The sequence below is a fragment of the Dipodomys spectabilis genome, unplaced genomic scaffold (assembly GCF_019054845.1).
Source record: "Dipodomys spectabilis isolate Male_0828 unplaced genomic scaffold, ASM1905484v1 ptg000190l, whole genome shotgun sequence".
NCBI lineage: Eukaryota > Metazoa > Chordata > Mammalia > Rodentia > Heteromyidae > Dipodomys > Dipodomys spectabilis.
In genome coordinates, this window is record NW_024870867.1 from 5,190,286 (window position 1) to 5,211,603 (window position 21,318).

A 21,318-nucleotide genomic window follows, 5' to 3' on the forward strand; every position below is an offset into this window, starting at 1 on the left:
CACCACCCCCACCTCCCACCCTCCACCCCACCAAAGTTGTAAAGTTCGTTTTTCAACATAACAACTTGTATATCTCATTGTTGTAATGGGTCCACCTGTATCCCTATTTAAACAGTTTGTTTTTGCCCTTCCCCTCCACAAATTATAACAACATCAAATACACTGAAAGCAGGGCTTATACCCTGGGGGAGGTACATACAAAGCAACAAAGAAATCATCTTATAAATATGTTGGAAACAATCATAAGAAAGAAAAAAAAGCATTTGAATCCTTATCTTGGGGTTCATTTCGCCTAACATCAACTTGTCTGACAGTTTCTGCTTGTCTTAGATGTATACTAGTTATTGCAAATAAGGGAAACCATGGGACCTATGTTTCTTTGGGCCTGGCTTACTTCACTTAATATAATTTTTTCCAAGTCTTTCCATTTCCTAACAAATGGGGCAATGTCATTCTTTCTGATGGAGGCATAGAATTCCATTGTGTATATATGCCATATTTTCTTGATCCATTTATCTATTGAGGGGCATCTGGGTTGGTTCCATATCTTAGCTATGGTAAATAATGCTGCAATAAACATAGTTGTGCTGGTAGCTGTAGTATGGTCTTGTTTGTGATCATTCTGGTAAATGCCCAAAAGTGGGATTGCTGGGTCATAAGGGAGCTCTATGTGGACTCTTGTCTCTAATAAACCACTAGAATACTCTAAGTGGCACTGTGGCTCTAGTGGTAGAGCGCTCGCCTTGAGCTGAAGAGCACAGGAACAGCACCCAGGCCCAGAGTTCAAGTCCCACGACGGACCAAAAAAAAAAAAAATCCCTTTTATTTCAGTGTTCATTACACACTGTAGGCTAGTTGTCACAGTCTGCTTTCTGGTGCTCTTTTCTTTCCAACTTCAGATGATTCAAACATGGAGTTACCATTAGTATCTCCAAGGATTTTCCAGCCACTGAAATCTTGCATTTAAAATTTCCCTATCATGGTGACTTTCGACTTTCTACTGCTCATTTTATTTTGTATTGTCATTCTCCTTCTTTAGTGGTTCTGATCTTTAGAAAATTTTCCATATTCCATGTTTATATGTAAAGCATATAGTACAATATTGGTGTGCTGATCTGAATAACAACTGACCACAAAGCCATCCTTACATTTACTTTGGTCCTCTTCATGGAGAATTCCCATCTTACCAACTTGAGTGTAATTTCTTTTTTTTTTTCCGGGTCCGATCTTGGGACCTGAACTCTGGGCCTGGGCACTGTCTCTCAGCTCTTCAGCTCAAGGCTAGCGCTCTACCACTTGAGCCACAGCACCAGTTCCAGCTTTTTTCTTTTTGCTTATGTGATGCTGAGGAATTGAACCCAGGGCCTCATGCATGCAAGGCAAGCACTCTACCACTGAGCCACCTTCCCAGCCCCTGTAATTTCTTTAATAATATTCTTTTTCCCTGGAAATTTAAATCAGATTATACAATGCTGAGTAATCATGTCAAAATTAGGGCACTTGAAGACAATAGCAATGAAAATTCCACAAGTATTTGTTTGTTAATTTGGCACATACAGGCAATCTTTAGAAGTTTCTGCTTTATATCACTCTTCTGTTTGCCCTTTAGACATCCTCTATTCCTCCCTCACTGTGACCTGATCATTTATTTTAATGACAAACACAGCTCTGCCTCCTGTCCAGTAAGCCCTGAGTGTCTGCATATAGAAATTTCCCCAACTGTCCCCTCAGTGAACCACAGAACATTCAGCAGTCTGCCAGCAGACCCATCACCTTATAGGAGGGAGGCTAAATCTGGGATTGCCCTGGTCCTTAGACAGGAGTGTTTCTTTTTTTAATTTTTAATAAGTATTTTATTGTGAGAATACTGTACAGAGGAGGGGTTACAGTTACATGAGCAAGGTAATGAGTACATTTCTTATCAAGCATTGTTGTCTCCTCTTTGTTTTCCCCCTACCATCCCTTCCCTTCCATCTCCACAACTATACTCCCCCCTCCCCACCGCACCTAAATTGTAAAGTTTGTTTTTCTATATAGGGTCTTGTACATCTCATTGTTGCAAAGGGTCAACCTGTATCCCTGTTTAAACAATTAAAAAAAAAAGACAGGAGTGTTTTCAAGTCAACTGGTGCAACCTTGGTCATTAACCTGGAAGGAAATCGTTACCTGCACATATTCTCTTTGAATTTGACTACAGTTCTCTACTTTAAATATCACCTTTCTGGCTTGTGGTGATATGTTCTTTGAGGGAAATATGTAGTTTTGGGGAAATGTGACAATTTCCAAAAGTTTTATGGTGTATTGGACTCACAGATGTGCTGAGAAATGTGACTAGGAAAAATACTTCACATGTTGGCTAATTAAGGTTTAATGACCACACAAAGGAAGGACCTTTCTTTGTTAGGTGGAGTGCATGTCTGCCTCTCTTAAGTGTTAAAAATTTAAAAAGAAAGAAAGAAAAAAGTGAAAGGACCAAGTCTAGAATGTCCCCAATTGTCACTGGTTGCATGGTGATTTTCGTCCCTGCTTAGTTTCCAATCTGTCATAAATTAACACTTGTATTAAAATCCATTTAAAATGAAATACGACAAAGTGAAATTAAAATTGAAGGCATAGAAGATTTCATTAGATTCCAAAAAACCTTGGAAAAATCTATCAAATAGCCCTGAAAGTTTCTAAATACTTACTCTAAATTTATGTACTGACCTTACCCCCATTGGGTTGATAAACAGATCCCGAACTGCTGTGGATCCCAGGGGACCTGCTTTGGGAAACATCAGTTCAGAATAATGTCTCTACAAGAAGTACACACATGAAGGAATTTGCATAGTTATGATAATTCAATACATTAAACTATAATGGTATTTTTATGTAAATGATAAATAAGTGATTTGTTGCAACCTCTTCAAGTAAGTGTAAAATAAGATCATAACAAATTTATTTATTGGAAAACTGTAGCCTGCTTTGAAACTGTGAGTTTTCCAAGAGTCAAGTAATACTTTCTTTGCTATAGATTTACTCTTTATGCCAAAAAGCGTATGCATTATGTGAAATTGTCTGTTTAGGCATAAGCAATCCCATTGGATCTGAACATCGCATACGCTCATTTTTCATGTATTATTATGGTCCTTTACCAAGCAAATCAGTGTCACATTCCTGCATGATGAAACTCAGCCCATTATTAATCATCTTAAATGTTACTCGAAGTCTCATTTTCTTCTAAATATTGTCAGTGGAGGACCGTGGGTTTCTGTTGTTTTCTTTCAGCGAATTCAAGGTCGAAAAGCCAGCCTGGAGGAAATACAGCTTATTCATTCTGAACATCACTCACTGTTATATGGCACCAGCCCCCTGGATGGACAGAAGCTGGACCCCAGGATACTTCTAGGTCTGTATGGGCCTCCATTCTACTGAGAACAGCACATTCCAAAACTATCATTAGTCAGTGCTAGTGTCAGTTCAAAATACTTGGCAAACAGTGTGACAAAGAAATCAGTTTTTTTCCAACCGCCTTGCACTGTGGAACAAGTTAAGTACCACAGAAATCAATGCAGATTAAGAATTTTCTGTGCTTGAAAAAGACAACGCATGTCTTTTCTAGCATGTTTACTTTAAAATTAGCTACCATTTGAAAGGCAGTTTTATGGTGTGTTTTTGCTAATAGGGATTATATGCATTGTCCAATTTGTTTGCTTATATGCTTAAACTGAAAGACAGAGGAGTTTTTCATTCACTTATGCAAATGGATCTTTAACTTTCTCTTGTGTGTGTGTGTGTGTGTGTGTGTGTGCGCGCGCATATATGTGTGTGTATGTGTGTGTGTGTGTGTGTGTGTGTTTCAGGGTTTTTTTCCCTATGATCTTAACACAGAAAGATAACAGTACACATTATTTTCATTGAAAACTTATTACTATGCATGCCTAGAATACTACCTTTTAAAATCTTTAATAATCTATTTAATGTATGCCTTACTTAATGGAATTAAATAACATAATAAATGGTACAAGTCTTCAAAATAAATTTTTAATTTCAGGGCTTTATATAAGTTTCATATAAATATGTTGAAGCAACAGATTCAAAAAAGCATTAGCAGGAGATAATGAGGGATAGGGTAACAATGATTAAAAATAAATGTACAAAAAGATAAAAAAAACAGTTGACACAATCATATTTTGTAATAACCTTTTATAATTGAACAACAGTACGTCACACAGAAATATATGTGAAATGATTATATTTTAGGTGTCTTTAGGAACAAGGATATGGTAAGACTATTTCTTGTCCTTTTTTTTCAAACAGACTTTATTGAGTCAGTTCAAATTGATTGAACTTTTTCAATTAGTGCACTATTATTTCATGAATTATTTATGTTAACTGACCCTAACAATTTGAGAGACGTTTATATGACTTGTAATAGATAAGCAAGGTGAAAACAATTACAAGGAAAAGTTAGTGATTATCTATGAAAACACCATCTGCTTTTTACAAATGAGTGCCTCGTATCCCCAGATCCATGTAGTGAAGGCCTGTGTGAAAATGTGTATGTGGTCAGGTTAGGTGTAGTAGCTGAGGGAAAGTTTCACTATGCAACTCAGGCACATGACCCTCCTACCTCAGCCTCCCAAGCATTGGGATCATAGGTCTGTGCCACTATGCCTGGCTCATGAATCTTGGAAGAAAACAATGTCTGTGTGTGCAGGTCCTTTATATAAAATACATCTCTTTTTTTGCTGTGGGCACTCTGTTATAAATATTTTTAACATCAATTAATCGTCCCACCCACCCAACTACAAAGATGAAGTAAACTAGACATTTTAATTTTCATAGTTTGATAAAGTCAAAATACTTAAGAATTTAAACACAGGGATATGTCCATGTGAATAAATTTTAATTTAGTTAAAAGAATCCAGGTACCAGTGGCTCACACTTGTAAATCCTAGCTATTCAGGAAGCAGAGATCTGAAAAATCTTGGTCCAAAACCAGCATGGGCAGGGTAGGAAAGTTCATGAAGTTCTTATCAACAGTTAACCACCAAAAAACCAGAGTGAAGCTATGGCTAAAGAGATAAAGCATCATCCTTTAGAAAAAGTAAACAGAGTGAACGCACCCAGGTCCTGAATTCAAGCTCCAGTATTGATGCAAAGAGAGGGGGGAGGCAGAGAGGGAGGGAGAAAGGGAGGGAAGAAGGAAGAACAAAAGAAAGGAAAGGAAAGGAAGGAAGGAAGGAAGGAAGGAAGGAAGGAAGGAAGGAAGGAAGGAAGTGAAGGAAGAGAGGGAGGGAGAAAAAAGAAAGAGAGAGAAAGAAGGTAGAAGGAAAGAAAAAAGAAAGAAAGAAAGAAATGAAAAGAAAGAGAAAAAACAATAAAGAAAAAAAATCTTCCCTGATTTGTTTTTAACTCTGGTCCCAAAGTATAAATCAATGGAGTCATATGACTAGGTATTCTTGGATTTTATTTGAATGAATTAGAATTAAACAATTTATAAATATAAACATATATATTCTTTCTTAAAAGATGTCACTAAACACATATTCCACATTTTAAGAGCAAGACCTACCTATTTAGTAAGGAAATTAAATTTAATCTTGGACAAAAATAAACTTTTCTATAACATGCCAGTGTTATTTTTATTAAAGAAATTTGACAATTCCAATTTTAATAAAAATATTAAAATATGTATCATTTTAACATTGATGGATTTAAAATTAATTCCAATATGTAATTTGGAACTTGACAAAGGTACATGTGCAATCATGGTGAAAGTACTAAGTACTGTTGATTCAGTTTCTAACACTACAATAAATAAATTCACTTTTCATCTGATTAATTTTGATTAATAGAAATAATATTTTTGTAATTGATGACGATAGAGTTAGATCTTATATACATGTAGAATTTCATAGATAACAGATACTGCTCAGTGATCTGGGCAACACTGTGAATACACTCATCTGTTGCATTTTTGTGAAGCCTTAGTTCAAACATGAGGTCAACTTTGAAAATACATCTGAACAACTTGGACTTTTTGGTTGGATTCAAACATGTAGTTAGTTGATAGTCTTCTTAGTTCTAGTGAATTATCCCATTCTATTTAAAAGTTACTTTTTGCTTTTTCTAAAATTTGAACTCTTGTCTATTGTTATTATTATTATTATTAGTGCTGGTCTTGGGGGTTTGAACTCAGGACCTGGACACTCTCCCTAAACATTTGTGCTCAAGGCTCATGGTCTACCATTTGAGCCACCAACTCCATTTCTAGCTCTTTGGTGGTTAATTAGAGTTTCACAGACTTTCCTGCCAGGGCAGGTGTTGAACAACCATCCTTAGATATTAGCATCCAGGGTAGCTAGGATTATAGGAGTAAGCAACTGGTACTAACTAACTTGTCTTTTTATTTACTTCTTTAAAAACTATTTTATTTCATTTTATTGAGAAGGTGATGTACAGAGGAATTACAGTTCTATAAGTAAGATAATAAATACATTTCTTGTCAATGTTACTCACTCTCTTGTGTTCTACCACTTTCCTTCTGCGCTCCCCGCCCCCCCTTGACTTTTTATTTATTTCTAAATATCGGTTGAAGCTGACACTTCTGAATGTAAAGTCATGATCGAGACTTTTTTTTCTTTATACATTCCTTTCACTCCTATACCTCACTCAATCCTTCCCAACACATGAAAGAGGTATCAGTTTTGAGTTAAATTGATCATTATACTCTTGATAGTTAAATTTTAGAGATAGGAGAAGGATTTAAATGAAAATTTAGTGCCTGGACCTATCAGTCATTAGATATCTGTGTATTAGTTTGTAAAGTAGGCACCATTTATCTCTTTAAATACTTCTAACTTTGTGTGGAGGCATTTTGAAAACATTTTGTCCAATCATTTCTGTTACAAGGTTTTCCTTAACATTAACATTCCTATCACTCTTATTACCAGTTCCTTTTATGATGTGATGAGCCAAATTACACCATTTTATTGATAAAAAAAAATGCAGTGCTTAACAAAAAAAGTGATTGTAACAAATTTAAAATATTTTGCATATAACTAAATTTAAATTCTCATTTGTCTGTTTTGTATTGGTATGTAAACATTACTAAGTAAATTTACCCTAAGAAGCATATCACTTATATTTTTTTAATTCTCTTAATTCAATGGCAGGGAACCTTTTTCATACCAAGGACTATTTAGATATTTTAATATCAGTATAGGACATACAAAATTATCAATACAGGCAGAAGGCTGTGAGCAGTCAATAAGAAGTATGATTGTCCATCTTGTCACATACCAAGTGATTTCTCAGTCTTATATGGCTAGCAGGGTTGGGAAACAAGGTTTTCCCAACCTTGTCTTAAGATTTAGTCTTTTTAATTAGTCATAACGTTTTTATTATATAGTAATATTATTTTCATCTCTTAGATAATCATGAAAACAAACTTTAGATATCAGAGTACATATTTGAATTCCCAAGTAACCAATAGTTTTATTCTTGTAACATATTCAAGGGTACAAAAATATCCTTGTTAAAAGCAATATCAAGCCAGGATCATGACTTTTCACCCAAACATGCCAGCTCCAACCTACTCTTAGAAGTAAATAAAGACAAGCTTGCGGTTGTCTTTGGCTTACTCCTGTAATCTTAGCTACTCAAGAGGCTGAGATCTGAGGAATGTAGTTCAAACCCAGCCTGGGCAGGTATGTCCATGAGACCCTTATCCTGGAAGTGGAGTTGTGGTTTAAGTGGTAGAACCCTAGCCTTGAGCACAAAAGTCTGGTCCTTAAGTTCAAGCTCCAGGTCTAGCACATTTGAAGTAAAAGCAATATCTCAAGGAAATCTACCTTCTGCATACTGTCGTCTTAAAGTTTTTAGAAGCATCTTACTGATTTCTAGTATTCCAGTTTTTAACTAGAAGCATCTTACTGATTTCTAGTATTCCAGTTTTTAACATTATGACTTATTATCTTTATTTTTCCCAGTAATGTCTCATCCTTTTATTGTTGTTAGTCTTTCCTTTCATAATGCTGGGGACTGAACCCAAGACTTTGTGCATGCTAGGCAAGTGCTTTGTCTCTGCCTACAGCCTCATTGTTTAACACTTTTATGATGATCTCTCTACATAACTAAATATATCTGTTTTGTCCATGCTTTTGTCTTTGCTATTTTCTAACTGCTAGTAATGACATTTAACAAATCAACTAATATAATTTACTATTTCCAAAACAAACTTTTTCACTGACAATATAATCTATGTAAACTTTTATTGACAGGCCACGTGGTTTATTTCACCTATTAAGACACATGAATGGTGTAGGTGAAAGATAAATTTTTTGGGGGGGGTCTGGTCCATGGGGCCTGAACTCTGGGCGTGGGTGCTGTCCCTCAGCTCTTCAGCTCAAGGCTAATGCTCTATCACTTGAGCCACAGCACCACTTCCGGCTTTTTTTTCTTTTTGCTTATGTGGTGCTGAGGAATCAAACTCAGGGCCTCATGCATGCAAGGCAAGCGCTCTACCACTGAGCAACCTTCCCAGCCCCGAAAGATAAATTTTTATCTGGTTCTATCACCAATCTGATGAATGACTAATTTAAGTATCTTCAGACTCCCTTGACTGAGAGATTAGATTTTAGTGCTAGAAGTTTAGAAGCTCTTTGCATTGTTATCTGTAATCATGAAGTGGAAAATGTAGAAAAGTGAAGTGTAGGCTAATAAAATAACTACAAAAAACATAAAATGTCAGTTGTAGGGAATGTCACAATGACTATTTTGGCATATGTCATTGTGCTATTGTTGTTGTTGTTGTTTTTCTGTACTAGGCTTTCAACTCAGCATCTGACATTTGCTCGGCATTGCTAGCTCAGCTGGCTCTCTACCACTTGAAATGGAGTCTTGAGACATGGAGTTTTGTAGAATTTTCTACCTCGGCCTCAAATCACAGTTCTCAGTTCTCAGGTCTCAGCCTCCTGAGTATCTAGACATGAGCCATGACCACTTGCTGTTGCAAATATTTTTAAAGAAGATAATTTTTATATTTACATCACTATGATATTTACATTGATACAGATTCCCAAATGGGATTATCTTTTGTTATAGTGTTTTGTCTAAAAAATTGTGGTTGTTGAAAGGCTTATGGGGTACTTGACTTTATATCTTAAGAAAATTCAGCTATTTCTAGCTTATAAGAATACTTAATGAAATAGAAATTCAGAATAAATAAGTACATTTGAGATAAATATTTTAGTATTTGTAGTAGTTAAAAATGCCCATGTATGGTTTTATAAACCTTGTGGTTTAAAATACCACTGGAGAAATATATTCAGTAAATGGCAGAGATACTGCCCAGAAATTATAAAGTTTTGAAATTATAATAGGCAACATGAATGTGTAGGTTAATTAAAAAATTGGACCCAAATTTTATTTGTATGTCTTTATTCATGTGCTGTAATAAATTTCACCTGTGACAATTATATTCATTTGCTGTGAGAGCTTCCCGTCTGTCCATATAGATAGGACTGTTTGTGCTGACATTAACTTTACTGAAAGTTTGTCTTCAATATAATTAATGTCTTTCTGAGTCAAATGTTAATTACCATGTGACATAATATTTTGCATAAATACATGCCACTACTAAATCTACTATATTTGTATTTATAACCTGTATGTTTTCATGTCTTCTAACCCTATAGGTGATGATTCTCAAAAGTATTTTTCCTCATTACCTTGTGGTGGACTGGGGGTAAGTATGACTTTGTTTATTGCTTTTAAATATCACAGACTTGCCTCAAAAAATCCTTTGATGTTTCACTACTCAGTTCTAGTTAATATTACTTTTCAGTAAAGATATTATTAGCTTTGAGAACTGGCAGTATAATTTACAAAGCAAATTGCCAAATGCAGAGTTCCTTGTTCAAAAATCATGGTGAATTTTGAGATAGTGGCAACGTAGCACTCACCAAGAACGAGGACCTCCTCCACGCTGTAAGTTCCTGTATGACAGGTCACATACACGAAGCCAGCTTTGAAAACTTTTGTCTGCCTAGAAATAAAGTTAATGCAAGAGGTTTTGACACAATTTTGCAGCAGAATTCAATTTCAATGGGAGCAGACTAACTATGCACATACATTATATTCCTGGTGAAATGGAATAAACTTCAAAAAGTGCTTTGCATCATGGGACTTTTGCTTTGTGAGCCCCTTGAGGCCATTTTTTGTCTTCAATAATTAACAAAGCCTTTTGACCCAGGATATTTATACCACATTTCAAGGACAAATTTGCTCAAATCCAGATACATATGAAGAAAAATGTCTACATTTTTTTTCTTTTTTTTTGTGGATGATTAGAACAAACCCTGTAACCTGCAATCTATTTAAAGTTAACCCTTACCAGCAACAAACCGTCACTCTGCAAAGAGCCCATTGATTTGTTTTTCCCTACAGCTACTTTTATAGACTTTAGGAATTGTGAGATGTTAAATAATTTAAACTCCAGGCTTACTTCTATCCAATAAGACATTACACAATAAATTTATTCTATTAAAATGTAGAAGACTAAAAATAGGTTTGAATTTGCCTGGTTATGTTAGGACAGCATAATTCTAGGTCAGGTTTCCAAGGACCAACGTATTTAACTCAATTAGGTTTCTTGGATATGGAAGGGAGGAAACAAACCTCATGATATATTTATCATGTTTTCAACAATTATTGTTGCAGCTAAATCTTTTGTGGAAAATTTATATCTTGCCTGACCATTTGATCATTTTAATGATGGCAGAGTTAGTGAGGGATATCCTTCTGTTCCTTCATCTGTGATTTTGATCCCTCTGGAAAGAAGTATGGCAACTGCAATCAATATCCATTTGGAGTTTATAGTTTATCAATATACATCTGAGTTCAGGAAGCTAGTAAAACATAGTCACTAGTTTTCATGCCACTTTTTAGATGAGAAACTAAATACTCAGAGAAGTGAAGTAATTTCCTTCCGTTATGTAGTTAACAGTGAAAGACTGACTGAAAATGTGGGATTGGCATGCCTGTTTGCATGAAGGCATGTCAAGAGAACTTTGAAGATTCTTCCGTAGTTCTCATCTTGGCCAGATTGACTGCAGACCTCGTTTCCCGTGGAGCAGTATTCAGTGCAGCTAAGATAGTACAGTTTCTTTTGTGGCTACTCACTAGTGACTTTTGCTTTTTACGCTTGACATGGGACAATGGTCACCCCCACATTAATTCTTGCTAATTTTAACAAAAGCCCCATGTGGAGTCAGGAGCTTGCAAAATCATTGTAGAAAGCATAAAGTGACTTTTAAAATGGATTTTATTGAATTTTGTACATATTTCCTCGTGAGTTGCTACTTTGGAAGAATCGTTGCTTTCTTAAAAATGAGGCAAAGATGAAAACAGAGATAATGGATACTTGGTGGGAATCAATGATGGGAGGAAATCAAGGTTGTGAAAAACCTTAGTTTAGGGGAAGAGGAAGAGAATAAGGGCCGGGATGACTCAGAATAGAATGCACTCAACACAGAAATAGACATGTTACGTTGTACAACCATTTGAAGTTAAAAATAGTTTTAAAAAGAATTTTACAGAAACAATGAGGTAAAACATGATTTAAACAATAAGAAGGGTTTTTGAAGTTATAAATGTAAGCTTTTTAAAAAATTTTATTTTATTGTAAAGATGCTATACAGAAGGGTGACAGTTTCACGAGTAAGGCAATGAGTACATTACTTGTAGATCATTGTTACCCCTTCCCACTATCCCTTCCCTCCCCCACCTGCCACAACTGCATGCCCCTCCCCCCCCCTCCCCCCCCCCCCTGAAGTTGTAAAGTTCGTTTCCAATATACTTTTTGTGGGTATCATTGTTGCAATGGGTCATTCTGTGTCCTTGTTTACAAAAAGTTTTTTTTATGCAAAAAAATCAAACAAAGCAACAACAACAATAAAAGCCCACTGATAAGGGCAATTACTTCCTGACCCAGAGCTTAACTCAGGATGGATACTTGGAATTCACCTCCCAGATCTGACTCAAGATGTTCTTCTAACTCACTATCTCTTGAATGTGAAATACTTCTGCTTACCTGTTCTAAGCCCATGTCAAGATAAGGTCTTATTCTCCAGACAGAAGGATCTAGCCAACTCTTAAACATGACTCAAAATGCATCGTGATTGCTGCTTCTGACCTGCATATCCAGTAGAAAGCACAGTGCCTAGAAGTTTCTCCCTGATGAACCAAGTGGCAGTGGGAATGGGGGTGGGTAGAGGTTGCTTGGGCAGGCAGAAGCAAGAGATGTGGGTTAGGATGACTCCACTAGTGCTTGAGAAAAACGGAGAGGGGCATTTTCCACATCAAATTTGTCTATATATCTTTTAAGGTCATTTAATGTAAGTCTGGGAGATGGAAGGGGTAGGGAAGGAGAGGGAGGGAGAAAGAGAGAGAAAGAGTAAGAGAAAGTGGTATGTGTTGGGGGGGACGGGGGTTGCACAAGGTTGTACTTGCTTCTGCTTTTAAGAACCAAATCATGTTCTTGACAATTCAGAAGCCACCTTAGTCCCTCAGATCTCTGATTTTGATGCAAGTGCTAGTGGAAATTCTAGGTCCTCTGGATTTGAACCAATGTACATTTTCATTTCCAATCCAATCCCAGATATATTGACTATACAGTAGAAATCCAATATTGACTTGGAGTGGCTCCACTGATGGCATACCCTGGAGAGTTTGAAAATGACTTCAATTGCTTTCATCTTAAAGCATACTTCTGGTTCAAATTACTAACAGTAGACCCTTTGCTTTCAGTTTCCAAAAATACTCAATGATTTCTAATACATTCTATGTAAGTTCTAAGTAAACTCCAGCTACTTAGAATATATAACTTCATTCAGGATGGATTTAATATAGAGCTAATAAATACTGACCGATTGATTGACTTTTAAGGAGATAGCCTGAGACATTATGAAATCAGAAAACCCCTACTTCTTTATTAAATATTCCCATAAAATTGCTTCTGGGAATTGGTGCATTGGTCAAGCAGTTCAGCGGACGCATGGTGTTTAAGATGCTTTAATATATGCTCTACAGAATTGTAGTTTGTCCAAGCACCTAATGTTTCCAAGTTTCTTTGTGTTTCTATCTTATTTTGATTGAACCACAAGAAAATATAAAAGAATATAAGTATATGCATATCCCAGCACTGGCTTGGCCATTGTGCAGTAAAACAAGATAATTAGGAGACTCTGGAAACAATAGCCAGGGCAGAACCAGATAGCTCTCACTCCTCAGGGTACATTACTAAAAATAGTGATCACTTTCCTGGCCATCTGACCTGCTGCTGTGTGAAGAAATCTTGAAGTCATTTCTCAGCCTTATTTTCCCTTCTTCATTTGATAGCATTCCCTGCCCTCCCTCTTTCCCTCAAAAAAGAAAAAAAAAACCCACAAAAGCAAGGACGAGCAGGCTTTTATGATAATGTCGTCATCAGCTCCCAGCTTCAAACACTTCTGCGGCTTTTGAGTTGTCATTTATAACTTGGAACTGAATCGACCCATAATTCCCCTGATACACTTAGAGAAATTGATAACAGACTCTGCGCTTCTTTTATGGCTCGGAGGAGGCAACTCCAATCACATCACTATTGGCAGGCGTTATTATTTTTTGACATGGTTGTAAAAGTATAAAGGGGCTTATGGCATTTGTTTAGATGAGGAATGGGCTTGCAAGCTGTGCTGGGGTTTACAGGCCCAGATTAGTGAGAAGCAAAGGGAATATGATGTTTGCAAACAGGATATGATTTTATATAAGTTTGGGTTTCGTGCTCAGGTCCCTGGGGAATGCCCTGCAGACAGCAGAGAATTCTGCTTTTATCCTGCAACAGGACAAGCTCCGAGTGCCAAAAGCAGAGAAAGAATCTGGTCAATTGGCAGTATCAGTGCCTTGATTGGAAAGAGGAGGAGCTGTGAAGAGACGGGAACATTCTCTGGGAGGAATGAGAAGGTGCAGAGTGTAGGTAGCATCTGGGCATCTAGGCTTGTCTAACTGGTAAAAGATGTGTCAGCAGCAGCATGGGGACTATGAATACAAACTCAGACTGTTTTTTTCTTTATTTTTGTACTGGCACTGGGGCTTGAACTCAGGGTCTGGGTGCTGTCCCTTAGCTTTTTTGCTGGAGGCTGGAGATTTACCAGCCAGAACTGGCTGTTTCATAAGTAATTGGAAAGAAGAGTCTCATGGACTTCCCTGCCCAGGCTGCCTTCTAAGCATGAGCCTTACATTTCAGCCTCCTGTGAAGCTAAGATGAGCCACCAATACACAACTAAAGTGAGCCTTTTGTTACCAATTATTACTTAGTCCATATTCTACTTATATATCTGAAACTCATATGGTGCCAGAGGTGTTAGTTTTTTCATTTGAGGAGGGGGAGATATGGAAAATAATTAGAGGAGATATGGAAAGTAATGAGATATGATTGAAGGACTCAATTGCCAAGGTTCACTGCAGACATTTCACTTATACCCTAAAAATATCCTGAAGGTAGGTTTGAATGAAATATCTTAAATTTTCTTTCATCCTGTCAGAATTAATGCACACATTCTTCCCTCTGATACATAAATTTACATATATATGTATGTACACACATATATTCACAACAGATATTATATCCACATGTAAACTTAGAAGGAAATTATGTTATTTTACACCACATTTATACCTTCATATTGCTCTGTTCTTCATATTACACCACACTGATGTTTCACCACAATTCTATTCCTTAATAATAGCCATTTAAAGTTTTTCTGATTTTTCGTTTCTATGATGTGATAAAGTTGAAGACTTTTATGTGTTGACCAAATCCATGCACAATTCAACGTAATATAAAGTTTTGGTTGAAGTGAGGTAGGAAAAGTAAGATAATACTTGTTGCTAATTCCCAGGCAACAAGCAGGAATACAAAGATTAAGGAGACAAGTCCGCTGATTTTAGTTTCTCAGGACCAACACATTAGCTGATTTGGTTAATGTGCTATGGGAGGGACAAAAAGGGCTTCCAAAATAAAACAGGTGGAAAAGGAGCATGATGGTTACTCAAGGTTTCATAAGCTAAATCTTGAAGAGCACTTCGTGGTGAATGTGTTGCCTGAGTTGAATAAAGAGATGGGTTATGAATGCTGGGTAGCGGAGGCAGCCAGACACAAAGACATTGGGTCACCCTGTTATTGATAATGGCTCCAAGTTTCTGCTCATTGGTAGAGAATTCCACACTCTTCTCAAAGTAGTAATGATTTAGGATGCCAAGCTTTGGATATTTTTTAAAATTTTAATAATGACTCAAGAATCTGTCTCTTGTATCATTAACTACCGTTCCTCACATGTCATTCCTACCCCGTTACCATGAGCAGCCATCATGGCTTTTGATACATCAGCACATAGAGAGGAGGGAGGAAGGAGTTGCATGTGTTTTTTTTTCACATGCAGTAATCAGGATGATGTTGATTTCCCTCCTATGATGTGCAGCTCCAACCTGGCTTGCAATCAGCCTTCATTTCCTCCACTTCTGCTATCAAATGTGCATCCCTCCAGCACAATGAGATTCATCCTGATTTAGAATCTTGCTTTTCCCCACCCCTCCTTCCTAATTGTATTTGGATTTTCATTAACTTTAATCTTGTTGCAAACGATACTAGCAGGAACACCTGGACAAAAGCAACACTGATAAGCTGCTTTAGTGAAATAGTTTGAGACTTATACTTCATGATGTGGGTTCAACAAAAAGATCATATTGCCCTGGTCTTGGAAAGAAGAGAACAAAATATCACTCAGGCCAAGAAATTCCTTCTAAATAACCAAGCTTCCAGTATTGAAGAGATTATGCTATGTATGTATACGTACTCAGCAATTGTGGTAGGAATGTAGACAACATTCTTTGCAGAGATGAGCATTATAGGCCTTACTCACTATTTACTGCAGAATGTGATTTTTTTTTTTATAGTCACAGGACACCATTGTCTATTGCAGGAGAGAAGAAAATGAGAAAGAAAAACTTTCACTTCCTCCTTAATTGACCTAGTGGTAGCATCTTATTGTTGATTAAGTTCCTCAGGTTGTGTTGACATTATGGCTAAGCACAACATGATGCACTTTGAAATGGGAATACTTCATTCTCTTCTTGAGAGTAAATATGAATATTATAGAGCTAGTAAAGCTGTTCTGTTATAAACAAAATAAGATGGCTGAAAATGCCACCAACAAATGCTTGCTCTTATGTTTTTTTCTTAATTTTTGGACCACAGTACCTATAAAGACACACAGAGGTATACACAGGTCCCTGAGGTCCCCCCCCCCATGTGCACTTCTGTATCAACCAAAAGGTAATGTCAAAAGAAAGGAGAAAGAAATGATTCATTTCCAGAATTTCTTTTGCTGTAATTTTTGCCCACTGTATAAGAATTTTCTCCCCTTGTTTATGTGCCTTGATTGTAAACATTGAGACCTGAAGAAATAAACTACAAGCTTGAGGGTTGCTGGAGGTAAAGTGGCTTGTATGATATCTCTATTAGGATATCTATGAATGTAAAATTCTGATAAATTGAAACCTACTTGAACAAGTTTAGACATGTAATTATCTACTGATAACCACTTCTAATTTTCAATGTCTGGGGAAAAACACATAAAAACATTTTAAGGAAAACTAAGTGAAAATAATAAGTGAAATAAAATTTAGAGGAATCAAAGGAAATGGGGCTATCTAGCCAAAAGGCATCTTGTGACAGCCAGAAACACAGGTAAACTGAGACTCAGCTTTGCTTTTCATTTTGATATAAAAAACTTCATTTATGTTTTTTTCTTTTTCATGTTCTTGCCCTAAGAAGTTCCAGATCCATAAATGCAACCTGGTATCAAGCTAATTCATTCTATCTATCTATCTATCTATCTATCTATCTATCTATCTATCTATCTATCTATCTATCTATCTATCTACCTACCTACCTACCTATCTACCTATCTATCTATCTATCTATCTATCTATCTATCTATCTATCTATCTATCTATCTATCTATCTATCTATCTATCTATCTATCTATCTAATTCTATATATGTATCTATTATCTATTTCTATATGTGTATCTATCTATATTTACATATATTTCAATAAAATATATATGAAACTTCTAAATTTACATCAATATAAAAGGACACAATGTTTTTCTTTGAAAATGTCAATCTACAAGTTCCCTTATGGAACTTACATTTTAGTGGAGAGAATAAACACATATACATGAGTTTGAGTGTGTGTATGTATACGTGAGTATTGTATGTGTATGTGTATGTGTGTGTGTGTGTGTGTGTGTGTGTGAGAGAGAGAGAGAGAGAGAGAGAGAGAGAGAGAGAGAGAGAGGAAATAAAGGAGGAGTGTGGAATCTTGCTGGGTTTGGGGCACAGGACTGGTGCTTGGTGAGGAAACATTGCCCTTAAGGGTAACAGATAGCTTAGATGTTCTGGCTTTTTATGGTGAGTGACTGAAAGAGGGGAGCAGCGGGTACTAGTATTAGTCCTGAGAGTGGTGAAGAGCCAGTGAGGATTGGTGGAGGTTGGGAGGGGTGGCTGGCCAAGACAACTCCGAGCTCTGGGGCCCATCCCCACTCTGCCTGTGAAAATGTGGACAAGCAGGGTAGGGTTGTTCCATGAGCAACACACAGAAGGTCTAGACCTCTTGTTGATCCCTACACTGAGGCGTGTCAGGTAGGGATGAAAGAGAAAGTTGGGTTTACCAGGACACTCCAAAACCCTGAGATCTCTCTTAAGATCCGACAAGTAAGGTTTGGAGTAGTTTGTGGCAAAGAGATAAAAACTTAGTCACCCAAGCAGTGTGATTAACAAGTAAGTCCTGGGATTTTTTTTATGTCTGTCTGAGTGTCTCTGGATCTTAGCAAAGGTATATGATTTGAGATTCCCAGTTCCAGGAGGATGCTGTTTGGCCCATTCCCATTTAGATTGTGTAGCTAAAATTAGAAACAATACTCTAATACTTGCCTGTTTCAAGTCCAAAGAAGATGCCCTGGTTTAAGTTGACATTTCCCCAGGATATTTGCATATGCTTCTTGAATGACTTTTAACCCTGAGCTGGATTCAGGGAAAATGCCATGTTAATCACATTTAGTTAGTTTGTGGATCAACGGATGATGACTTCTCAATATCTAAGTGTCTCAATTTATGTTGCATTCCACAGTGTAAGGAATACAACCCTGGGATCTGAACTTCAGGGAAATAATTTTTACCGTCAATTTCCAGTCTCTAATCCTCAAGCATCATCAATATGAATCGATGTTCATCCATATAAATTTTTGAGTAATTTATTTAGGATTACGCTCTAACTAGTTAAGTAAAATAATCTTAAATTTTGACCCTAACAATGTATAGAGAATTAACCTAACGGTATGATTTTTTTGGTAATGGAACAGGTAAGATGCTCTATAATAAACAAGTCCAATTAGAATCCTTTGAAACATATCTTATTAATGTTCATGGCCTCTCAGTAGAGTGAAGCCATTCCTCATAGTAAGCTTCCAATGATAAATCACATCAATCTCTTTTAGTCTTCTTAGTAGTTCCAGGGATCTTATTACTAAGGATGTAATTAAGGCTCCTTGTTCCATGGAAAGGGAGATAGAGGCTCAGAGAGGTAATATGTTCAAGTCACAGGAAGAGTAGGTGTTATAGGAGAAATGGTGTGAGTCCCAAGCTCGTAACCACAATGCTATGTGTTCACAGCTACCATAATTTTAAGCATATATGATTGTCAACACTTCCTTCCCAAATGAGAATAGTCCAGGCCATAAGAAAGCAAGATTTCTTCCTTTGCCAAAAACATTCTCTTTTTTTTATTAAAATTCCTATGAAGTGCTAAGTCCATGCATTCAAATATTAATTTAGGTTAAAAAATACTCCTGTGTACATAACATTTCAAATCTAACTAAAACATTGAAAAATATCTTCTTTGGATCAAAGTATTGAGAGATGTGAAGGATGGAAATCCCATTTCACACAAAGTCATAGTTAATTATTATTATTATTCAATTATTAAGCAATGTTTTAATATACACTCTCTAGTAAATAACAGGATTGGTATATTATGAAGTACCCTTTACCTAGTATGGAAATCTGATTAAATAGAACAGCAGCAAGAAAATACTAAAGTGGTATTTACTTGGCTCTATCTTTAACTCTGCTTTGGTAGGATTGTACCAGCAGTTCACTGAACCTGGGAATAAAAATAATAGGGATTCTTAAATTCTTTGACTGACTATGTAACTGTAACCCATAGGAATCTATATATTACTTGGCAAATCTATGAGTCTACCAGTATTTTAAATAAGGATCCTTGGAGTCTCGAGATTCAATGTTTTTGCCAGAACAAACGTAATTCTCTGCTTCTTCTTATTGCTGGCAAGTAAATAGCAAAGGGATATGTTTTCTGAAGATGAAGAGTGACTAGAAACAGCACAGGCAAGGTCAGTGGAGCTTCCAGAAGGCAGTTGACTACAGTGGGAATTGCTTGTGGTAGAGCATGAATGCACTCAGCATGCCCCTTGTCTCCTTGAGCTGCCACATGAATAGTTCACGCCTTCTTTCCATATGGAATATCAGTCAGAGTATTCATTCATCATATCCCCAGTTTTATTTGGAATCTGAATGTCTTCCCTGTATCTGCTCTGTTTCTTTTTCATCTCACCATGACTAAAGAAGCTAAGGTGTGGGCATTATAATGTGTAAGTGATCCCGAAGGAATGGGCTGTCATTCATGTCTTCCTCCCAGTGTTGAACAAAAGAGAGAAAGCATGTGGCTTTACCCACTCACTGTCATCATAAATTCATCCCAGCTCCGTTTCAAGCATCTCAGGATTTCAGCAGAACATATAACATGAAGTGAATATATACATCGTAGAAGCTGGCATTCTGTATCATGTGAGAGAAAAGACAACAGCTATCAAGACAGGTTGGAGAGATAATTGAAGAATACAGTAAAGAATACAAAAGTCCTTGGCTCTGAATTAAGGTGTTCAACCTTACCCTGCATAGGACACAAAAGTGACCAACATCTTGTGGTATGAGGAGCTCTCATGAGATTGTGTGTGGTAGTGGGAGGGGTGGTACCAGGGCTTGAACTCAGGGCCTCATATTGTAGTTTCAATTTTTCATTCATGGCTGGCAATTGAGCCATACCTCCAATCTAGCCTTTTGGCTGGTTAATTGGAGATGGAATCTTGATGAATTTTCTTGCTCAATTGGCTTTGAAACTCAATCCTAAAAGCTCCATCTCTTGAGTAGCTAGGACGGCACCTGGCTTCTTGTGAGATTTCAGTGTTGTAGAACGTTACTACAGAACTGTTTCTGAATGATTTTATGGTTTCAGGGGGACGAGTTCTGCCCAGCTGGCGTCAGAGATGCTAGCAAGGCAAAAACTCTGCTAGGTATTATTCACTTATCTGAGCCGTCAGTTTGTCCATAAAATAGAGCTAATGAAGCCTTCCTCATTACACAGTTATGTGGGTCAATTGTTATAATGTAGGTTGTCAAGGTAGTATCATATAGAAATGGTTTGGCTCCATTCTAAGAGATAGCTCTGAATAGGTCCAGTGTCACAGAAAGCAAATGGGCTGCCTTGCAATCCTGTTGTCTTGCCTGACAACACTAGAATTATATCATTTGGCAGGGGGGGGTTGGTTGGTGGTGGTGGTGGTGGTGGGTGGGGGGGGGGGGGAAACTAAGTGAGGATGGTGCACATTGTTTTCAAAAGTCCCAGTGATGATGCACAAGGGCAAAGAAACTTGATATATTTTTCTTTCTGCTGCTTCTTTTTTTTTGTGTTACTAGAATTTGAATTCAGTATCTCAAACTTACAAGATAGGCATTCTACAGTCTACCACTGAACCATACTTAAACTCTTAAGAATCTTAACTTAAAATGACTAAATCTCAATTCATATCTCTCCACTGTCATTGTTCAAAAGTGCTTTTCCAACTACAAAGCACAGAGTCTATTTAACAGAACAGGACTGGTCCTGAGAGCTTGTATAATCCCACAAATGCTCAGGTGATATCAGTGCTGCCCAGCCATGGACCATGCCATGAGTGACCAGATCTGGTGACTAATAAGTTGAACAATTCATTTCTGGCTTGCCTGGGACTCACTTTTCTTACCTATGAAGTAAGGTACTACCTTAATTGAAAGTAGATTTATTGTTCTTCCTGGGGATCAGATATGGTGTGATTGTATGAAAATATTTAATCAAAGTTTAAAACATTTCTTTAAATAGTTGTATTTTTC

At 36.8% G+C, this 21,318-nt stretch overlaps 1 protein-coding gene across 1 annotated transcript in view; it reads left to right on the forward strand.

The window, feature by feature from the left end:
- The window catches only part of Hdac9 (histone deacetylase 9), an 821,624-nt gene that overhangs the window by 599,543 nt on the left and 200,763 nt on the right, over positions 1-21,318 (forward strand). The window contains exons 15-16 of the mRNA XM_042695799.1: positions 3,268-3,388; positions 9,684-9,733. Coding sequence (XP_042551733.1) covers positions 3,268-3,388; positions 9,684-9,733 — 171 coding nt within the window. The remainder of the gene's footprint in view (positions 1-3,267; positions 3,389-9,683; positions 9,734-21,318) is intronic.